Raw genomic sequence first — 9,347 nt, forward strand, 5'->3', positions numbered from 1 at the left:
GCTTGAAAGGGCATACAAGACTATATAACATGATTGTTTTTCAACAATGATAAAGCGTTGATTGATGAAGTTACCTCATATAAGCGAAATGGTAACCAATAAAATATCAAGAACATTTACTAAACTAACTACCATCATAAATTGTATGTAGACAGTTGCCATAAAATGGCTGTGCTACCACAAGTAATGACAATGTGACAAATAAGGATGAACTATTTTATAAGTTACAAACACATCCAATAAGTAATAATAATATATATATATACATGTGATATGTAGCTTCAGGCATGCATATAAAATAAAAAAAAAAGAAATCTTGCATGCCAATTGTCAAAAGACAAAAGGAAAAAGGAATGTTCTGAAGAGAATGACTATTAGATATATGATGAAAGTGAAACCATACACTAACAAGAGTAACAAAATGAGTTCTAAAAGAACCTTTCTAACTAACTGTTTTTTTAATTAACAAAAGAAAGTTAAGTTTCATGAAAAAGCTTCATCTCCATGACCCTAAATAAGCCCAGAAAGTAACATCGACACCCACTCCTTTCTTTCTTCACTCTCAAGACTATAAAAAAGATCAAGTTTGGCTTGATCACCAACAATTATAGATGCTGCTCTAAGTCTTGCTTGTAGACCAAGATTTGGTATTCTCTTCAACTCCCCATTCAACCCCGCTCTCTTCTCAGCTGCCGCCTTATCTGCCGCCACCTCCCGCCCTACTAATCCCGCCAGAATCGAATACTGTTCCTCATTCCTCTTAAGCAATGCCTCAAATATCTTGGCTAATTCCATTCCAGACATACAACTTACACTACCTTGACCTTTCTTCTTGTTAGCACTATCTGGAGTCCTTATAATATCATCTATTGAAACATCATCATCATCATCATCATCGTTGTCATCATCATCATCATCATGGTCATGATCATTCAAATCATCAGCTCCCATTTCTTTATGATCATTTCCCTCTTCATGGTCAGACTCATGGTTTTCAGTCTCCAACACTTTCTCATTACTTCTATATGCTTGATCAAATGCTAAATCACTAGTCTCGTATACTGCAAGGGTTTTGTTGCCATTTGATGCATCTTCAACAGTCTTGTGATTGCCTCTGGTTTTTCCAAATATCAGACACAACTCGTCATAGTAAGGAAATGGCTTATTTCTTAAGCCTTTGGCATCTGAATGATCCTACAATGCCAAATATAGAAACATATGAAAATGAGATTGAGAATCGTTAAGTATGTTTGAGAATTGAGATGGATAGATCATAGATGGTTTACCTTCACCCAATCTTCCCATACATCATCATCATAGCATATTAATGTGGAATCTGCACTTTTCCATTCTATACCAAATGCATCTTTCATATCTGTGATTGCATCACAGTGCTTCTTTAAGGTTTTCAGCCTTGACTCGATGTGGGGACTGGCTTTGAGATTGCATCCAGGAAGCTTTGATTTCAGTTCTTTCTCCAGGACAGTTGTGTATCCACTTCTGAAGATGTTATTGTCTCTTTTCCAACCATTTTGACATAGCCCTGTGAGTGCAGATATCAGTGCTTCATCTTCTCTTCTTGTCCATTTATGTTTCTTGATTTTGGAACCTCTTTCAGATACTCTACCCATTCCTGGAAAATACCAAACAATATAAGTTTCCGTTAGCATATGAAACTCAAAACTAACATTGGTTTTGTAAAATTTAAATAACTGCAATTTTCATCTCCGCTGAAACCCTATTCCTTTTCATGAAGTTCCACGCAGATATCAAATTTCTATGGAAGAATGAAGAGCGAATGTTAAAAACCCCCAAAAGTTGAACTGATTTCGCTTCTTTCATTCGGAACAGAGCGAATATGATTGTACACTATCGCATAGTTAATATAACGATCAAATAGTATATGCCGCTTTGGTTTTAAGCCATCATATATAGACTCATACACACGCTTATACATACATATATGAACACGTATAGTGGAGGCGGAGGCTATTAGATAGAAATACCTAGATTTCAGCAGGCTATGGGAAGAAGAGCGAGGCTTCCACGGTCGCCGATGGAGGATATCGACGGATTAGGGATGGTGGAGAGACGGCGGAATCGGATTCCTAATTCTAATCTTCCAATTTCATTAAGAACCGGATTTGGCGATTGAATCGATTCCGGAATCGGGAGACTGTATTCCACCAATGAACTTGTCAAACACGGGAATGGAATGTATCCACTCATTTTCTTCTTTTGATTTTTTTTTTTCCTTCATAGATATCGGATTAATTCCTTGCAAAATAATGTCTTTTCAGTTAATTTTTATTTTTAATAATATTTTTAAAATCAGCTTTAAAATTTTGTGTTAAATTTGTATAATCAAATTGAAGTCCCACTTATCTTAAACTGAAATTGACTTATTGCTGATTAGGTTAAAATTTTATAATATTGTTTTCTATCTATTTATAAACTTATTTCTTCTTGCGTGGCTTATCCAAATAAAATGTTTGTTGGTTATTTGAGTACACGTTTTCTTGTTTAAAATGGCGAAGAAATCGTTTTGCATAGGCAATAATAGGTATGAGAGTCACAAGAGTCGGATTTCATGTTATATAAAAAACTAGGTTACAACCCGTGGAAATCACGGGTCAAAAATTGAAAAACATATTTATATTATTAATAAGAATTAAGTTTGTTTAGCAATATTTGTAATGATTATTTAAAATTAAAATTAATATAATTTTGTAAAAAAATATATAAATTTGAATATATGTTAAATAGAAACACAATCAATCCATCGAAAGTTAAATATGAAGATAACTAAAATAGATCTTTGAATATGTGAATGATTTATGAAGTGTGAGGGCAAATCAATATTTTTTGTAATGAGGGAGGAATCAAGAAACACCATGTGGCGTCTATTAAAGTCTGAAAATGAAATATCAAAACAAACTGAATATTATGGATTACAATGCTATATAAAGAATAAATTATTTAAAAAAAAATGTTACAAAAAAACAAAAAAAAACATAATTGTTAGAATTTAATGGGTAAGAAGCGGTTATAAATTCCTAAAAACTTCCTTATACACAACATTTGAAGTTTTGTTTGTAAGCCTACCATCCTTATCTAAAATTAACAATTTCAGTCCTTCTCTACTTTGAACTCTAGATAAGGCAACATACAGTTGTCCATGTGAAAAAACAGGATCCTTGAGATACAGACCAACCTTTGATAACGACTGCCCCTGACTTTTATTAATTGTCATTGCAAAACATACAGCCAATGGAAATTGTCTTATTTGAAATTTGAAAGGAATTTTTTTTCCAGATGGACTTAAAGACATTCTTGGAATAAATGTTTGCTTTCCGATATTAGTTCCAGATATTATAATTGCCTCAATAACACGTTTGCCAAGAGATTTCACTTGTAGTCTAGTGCCGTTACATAATCCATTTTTCTGATCAATGTTTCTTAGTAACATAACTGGAACACCAACTTTTAGAATTAACTTGTGATTTGGCAAACCTGATACCTTAAGACCATTTAAAATATCAGGGGAGTATAAATTGGGATCAAACTGATCATGAACAAACTCGGATTGGCAAAGAATATCTGAACTTAAATATTCTACTTCTTCTCCGGGAAACAATGCTAACAAACGATCATTGATTTGTTGGACAACTTCATTTTTTGGAGCTAGTATAGCTCTTTCTTGAAAATAACTCGTACCGTTGAAGTTTTCCAAGATTGAAGGATATACAAACTCAATTAATGAACCTATAGGATCATGTGGATCACTAATGAGAATATCATCCGGAACATCAATAATCGTTTCACCAACGTTCAAACCACCAACTTTTCCTTCTCCTATGTCCAAAAGCCAGTTTGCAAAATTTTGTATTTTTCGAATATCAGATGGATCCTTTCCAACGGTTAGTCTCATGTTTTTTGTTAATCTATGGACTTTGCATTGTTGCCATATATATGAAGAGCTTAAAGAAGCATTAACGATATTTTGTCTGCTACCTCCTTGAACAACAGGTAGAATCTGCCTGAAGTCTCCTCCAAAAACAATCGCTTTCCCACCAAATGGAATATATGAGTTGGTAGACTTATCAAACTTACATACATCTCTCAGAGCTCGATCTAAAGCTTCAAATGCATGTTTGTGGACCATAGGTGCTTCATCCCAAATAATCAATGAGCTTTTTCTTACTAATCTGCCGAGTTCACTATCAGGCGGTATCTTACAAACAGAATACTCGGTAAGATTCAACGTAATTATAAACCGAGAGTGTGCTGTCCTACCTCCAGGCAATAATAAAGATGCAATACCACTTGAAGCAACATTTAAAACTATATCACCATTACATCTAATTGTTTCAGATAACGTCTTCCAAAGAAAGGTTTTGCCTGTTCCACCATATCCATAAACAAAAAACACACCTCCTTTATTATCATTGACTGTAGTCATGATATCAAGAAAAATATTGCGTTGCTCGTTTGTTAATGCATGAAACATATTATCAAACTCTTTATTTAAAAGCGTTATGTCATACTCCAGCTCCTCCATGATAAGTCGATTTGTTGAAGAAGAAACTGTGTCGGAATCAGGGTAAGGCATTTGTTTATAATGTTTAAGACTCGTGTTGTTACGAAGTAAAATTTGTTCGATCTCGAACAAAGTCAGGTTTTTGAGTTGATCCTCATTGAGTGATAAAACTGTAAAAAATGAACAATATGTCAAAAAGAATATAATATTAACCAATTTAATGGTAAAAAAAATTATACTGTGCATATTTGTAACGCCCGCAAATCTGGGCTAGTCAAATTAGAGGCAATAGGGGTCGAAAACGAATTTTTGACAAAAGATTATTTAGAATAAATAATCTTAACCAAGTTGTAGAGTATGTTACAAGGTTTTCGTACATATAAAGAACACCGAAACCCGAGTTATAACGAAGAAGTTATGACCCGTTGAAGTTTCGCGACGGAACCAGCACGATACCGGGAAGCGTAAATAGTGAATTTACGATAGAGCGAGATTTAGCCTTAGCGATCTAAACGAAAGTCGTAGAATATGTTAAACTAAGAACATCGATAAAAAGAACGCCCAAATCTGACTTCGTATGAGGAAGTTATGATTTTTCTAAGATTTAGCATAGCAGTGCACAGCCCGAAATCTGAATTTTAGATCGGTCGATTTTTAGCCGACGGGATCTAAATGAAAGTTGTAGTACTCGTAAATACCAACGCGTGGATATAAAGAACATCGATAATAGAGCTCGTATGCGAAAGTTATGGACGAAGCTTAGTCCCTACTTTTCGAGCGCGGCGAATTCGATACAGTTTTGTAAATCCGAGATAGAATGAGAATTAGCCAACGAGTTCTAAATGAAAGTTGAAGATCTCATTAATAGGAACTCAACGGTAAAAAGACAGACAAAAATGGAGCTCGTATGCGAAAGTTATGGACGAAGCTTAGTCCCTACTTTTCGAGCGCGGCGAATTCGATACAGTTTTGTAAATCCGAGATAGAATGAGAATTAGCCAACGAGTTCTAAATGAAAGTTGAAGATCTCATTAATAGGAACTCAACGGTAAAAAGACAGACAAAAACGGAGCTCGTATGCAAAAGTTACGGACGAAGCTTAGAGACTACTTTACTATAAAACTCCTATAAATACAAGGGTGAACTCCTCATATTTTCTTCACACCATAAGCCTCTCTTTCTCTCTCTAACTTCTCTCTAGCCTCCCTAAACCCCTCCCAAGTCTACGGAACCTCTCTATCACGAGAAGAAAGCCCCGGAGCGCCCGACGGCTCCGAGAAGAAAAGCTTTCGGCTCGGAAACGCTGCTCCAGCGAAGCCCGGTTTTTAATAAAAACCCGCTGTAAGTGAGCTACCCCTATAGTATATTTAATATAGATTTTATTTAATTATAGTAACATTGTTAGGACCTTAAAATAATTATTTAGGCTATTATTATGAGTTATATTGAGTGTTATTTAACGCTTATATAATAGTAATAATAGCTAGACTATTAAATTAGTCTCGTCAAGCGTTAGACTAAACTCTAGTGGTAATGATACTAGGTTTCGTCAAGGGATAATTGTTTTAAGAGTAACGAAGTGCTGTCCGAGTGCCGACTCACCACCTTTCAAGTGAGTGCATAGTTACTTTCATCTTACACATAGATATGAAGTATTTTATTATAAATTTACGTGCTATGTGTGCATATTGTCTGAATACTTGCTGTCTATGCTGGTGAAAGATTTTTATACATGTTTTAAATGATGTAAATTGTATAAAGTATTTTATATCTACAAGATATGTTGGGTAAAACATGGGTAGATGAATGATGATGGATAAAAGCTGAAATAGAGGAACATTAGTAGTACGGACCTAGTGCCCTATAGGTATACATTGGCAGCAGTGGACCTAGTACCCTATAGATGAGCACTGGCAGCTGCGCCACAACCCGTAGATGATTTAGATCTACGGTAAACGTCCTAGCAGCTGCGCTCTAAGGATAGTATCGGCAGTTGCGCCTAATAGGGAGCCTTATGACCATGACAGTAGTGTTTAAAGGTCAATACCGGCAGAAGCGCCTCATAGAAAATGTCCTAATTCTGGCAGCTGAGCCTAAGTGACAATATTAGCAGCTGCGCTTGACCAATGTGTCATTGGCAACAATGGACTTCATGTTGTTTCCTTAGGATGATCCTTAGGAATGAATGAATGAGAAATAGTTGATTCTTAGGGTAGATCCTTAAGAATAAAGAAGATAATGGGGATGGGTAATTGGGTTGATTGTTTGATTGTTTAAACATAATAATTATATTATTGTGGGTTGAAAACCCTATGTACTCACCAGGTTTCCCAACCTGACCCACTCAGTTTATTTATATCACAGGTGTTGATATGAAGTGACATTACACTGAGAGATTTAAAGAGATGTAGATCACTAGTGTAAATAATTGTAAGTTCTGTTTATGCTTATGTTTCTGTATTAACGATGACATCCCAAACGTTTTAAAATGAAATAAATACGTTTCTTCGAAAATGTTTTAATAACGTATTTACCATGTTTTTCTGGGAACAAATTCCGCAACATTTTTATAAAATGAAGTACTCTGATTTTTATAAAGCATAAACAACATCGGTCTTTTTTGGCCGTGAAAATGGGGATGTCACAATATTTAAAATATATAAAATCCATTTTTACATATAATGATACGAAATTATAATACCTGGAGACTTTAATCTACGCTGTTGGTTGTAAAGAATACCATCTGACAAGTGTTGCCATGTATTTTCCCAAACAAACTCTGGTCTACCCAAACTGTTAGACATTAACATCGTAGCAAATAAGAAACGAAGATAAAAACCAGTTCCTGAATAACTTGCTTCCTTAATTGCATCAACGTATTCTTTGTCATCATCTAAGAGGCCCAAAGCATAGCATGCATCTCGAAAAGTAGGAAATTCTTCACCGTTTACCGTGCGAATTTCTTCAAATGATTTTGGACCTTTCACTTTTTTTAAAAGAATCCGTAAGAAGTAGACTTCGCCAAGTTTAGGTGAAACAGAGTGAATCCTTCCTATTGAACGTCCAATTTTCCTTGGCTTCCACAACTTATCATCAGGTTTCCAAACAAACTTTGTAGGAAATTCAACATATGTAAGTTTTCGTGCATCTTTGTTAATTTTATTACATTCCATCCAAGATGTGAACATAGAAGAAGCAACTGAAGGTTGTTCAAGAACATCGTCAATATCATCGTCTGCGGCATATATGACTTGTTGTTGATCAGGAAGATGAAAAGGTAGTCGCATCACAGAACGATATCGGTAATGAACATCGTATTTAAATATTCGCCATGATGATTCACATACAGATATATATCTACAATCATAATAATCTTTTATTTCATCGACAACCTTTTCGTGATTAGAATCAGCGTTGATGTCAACAGCAATTGTAGCTCTATCTGGATCTTTGTTTATATATTTAAACAGATACTTTATGGAAGATCCCTGATTGCACCATTCAACATTAATGTGTGCCTGATATCTTTTCAACAGATATTTGTTATATGGAACAACATTTCTATTGTCTAACTTGACACCTGATTTTTCGACAAAATATCCATTGTTTCTTCTCATATATAAGGGATAACCGTTGACATCAACCGAAGAATGATCACAGAATTGCTTTGGAAATTTTTTCGAACATTGCTTGTCAACCATGCATGGACAATTCATATTTTCAGCTCCACAAGGACCATGTATCATGAATTCACTTACAAGTGAATACAATTCTGGATCTTCATTGATATTTGGAATCTCAGCAGAAATAATCGGATCAATATATTCAACAGTAGGCCGCTTGGAGTTAGCATGCATAAACAGACAAATATGACAATGTGGCAAACCTCTTTTTTGAAATTCAATCGTATAGACCACTGCAAATTAATTTTATAAATAAGATAATCTTTGTACTGGATGAAATATATTTGCAAATAACCAAAAATATTAACAAACTAAATAATCATTATAACAAAACTATTAGAAATAAATACAAGTTTTATTACCTCCTTGAACAATGCCGAAAATTTTATTTTCCCGTATGTCTTTAATCAAAGCATCGAGCTTTATTTTGAATAGCCTACATAAGATATCAGGTCTATCTTCTGGATTTAGTGAAGTGTTATGAAGAAACCTTTTAACTTCAGGCCATTTTGGATTACATGTAAAGGTTATGAAGAAATCAGGATATCCAAACCATTTACATAAGGACATGGCATCAAGGTAGTTTTGCATCATATAACGTGCACCACCAGTGAATGAGGAAGGTAAGATTACACGTTGTCCAACGTTGGATATATCTTTATTCCCTAGGTTCTGTTGAGTACGTAACTTTTCATAAGACTCACATCTAAGAATTTGTTGTTTGCTCCTTATGAAATGTAATCTCTCACTTTCAATCATAGTATAAGCATCAACCAAAAACTGTTGGAACAACCTTTTTGAATTAAGAATTAGTGAAAAATATTGATCCCTGTCTTGTATTCTATAAGAAAAAAACTCTCTCATTGTACAGTTGGGCCTCTTGCTGTTACTTATTAGTGTAATACCACGATGGGGTATGTCAACCCTGTAACCATCATCACCATATGGAAACAGTAGTGGATACTGAAGAGGAAGGTATGATGGATGTAATTCACTAATACGCCGTAGAGAACCTGATGACGTTTGAACAACAATATCTCTATTATCAATTGAATCACCAATATCTCCAACAATTAAAGCGGCAACCTCAGAAGCAGATGGTAGGTTGTATATCCTTCCATCTT

At 34.7% G+C, this 9,347-nt stretch overlaps 2 protein-coding genes and 1 long non-coding RNA gene across 3 annotated transcripts; 1 reads left to right on the forward strand and 2 right to left on the reverse strand.

The window, feature by feature from the left end:
* Positions 1-356: 356 nt before the first annotated feature.
* On the reverse strand, positions 357-2,220 carry LOC111881543 (uncharacterized). The gene is made up of 3 exons (XM_023877934.3): positions 2,007-2,220; positions 1,287-1,633; positions 357-1,194 (listed from the first exon to the last, which is right to left on the reverse strand). The coding sequence occupies exons 2-3, from the start codon at positions 1,629-1,631 to the stop codon at positions 511-513; spliced, it is 1,029 nt and encodes a 342-aa protein (XP_023733702.1). The 5' UTR covers positions 1,632-1,633; positions 2,007-2,220; the 3' UTR covers positions 357-510.
* An 826-nt stretch (positions 2,221-3,046) lies between these two features.
* Positions 3,047-4,786, reverse strand: LOC111881506 (uncharacterized). The gene is made up of 2 exons (XM_052769668.1): positions 4,780-4,786; positions 3,047-4,710 (listed from the first exon to the last, which is right to left on the reverse strand). Exons 1-2 carry the CDS (start codon positions 4,784-4,786, stop codon positions 3,047-3,049), a joined length of 1,671 nt encoding a protein of 556 aa, XP_052625628.1.
* A 932-nt stretch (positions 4,787-5,718) lies between these two features.
* On the forward strand, positions 5,719-9,116 carry LOC128133003 (uncharacterized). Its single transcript, XR_008231197.1, has 3 exons — positions 5,719-5,881; positions 6,084-6,152; positions 6,905-9,116. It is a non-coding gene; the product is annotated as an uncharacterized LOC128133003 (long non-coding RNA).
* The last annotated feature ends 231 nt before the right edge of the window (positions 9,117-9,347 follow it).

Source organism: Lactuca sativa, chromosome 3 (genome assembly GCF_002870075.4).
Source record: "Lactuca sativa cultivar Salinas chromosome 3, Lsat_Salinas_v11, whole genome shotgun sequence".
Taxonomy (NCBI): Eukaryota; Viridiplantae; Streptophyta; class Magnoliopsida; order Asterales; family Asteraceae; genus Lactuca; species Lactuca sativa.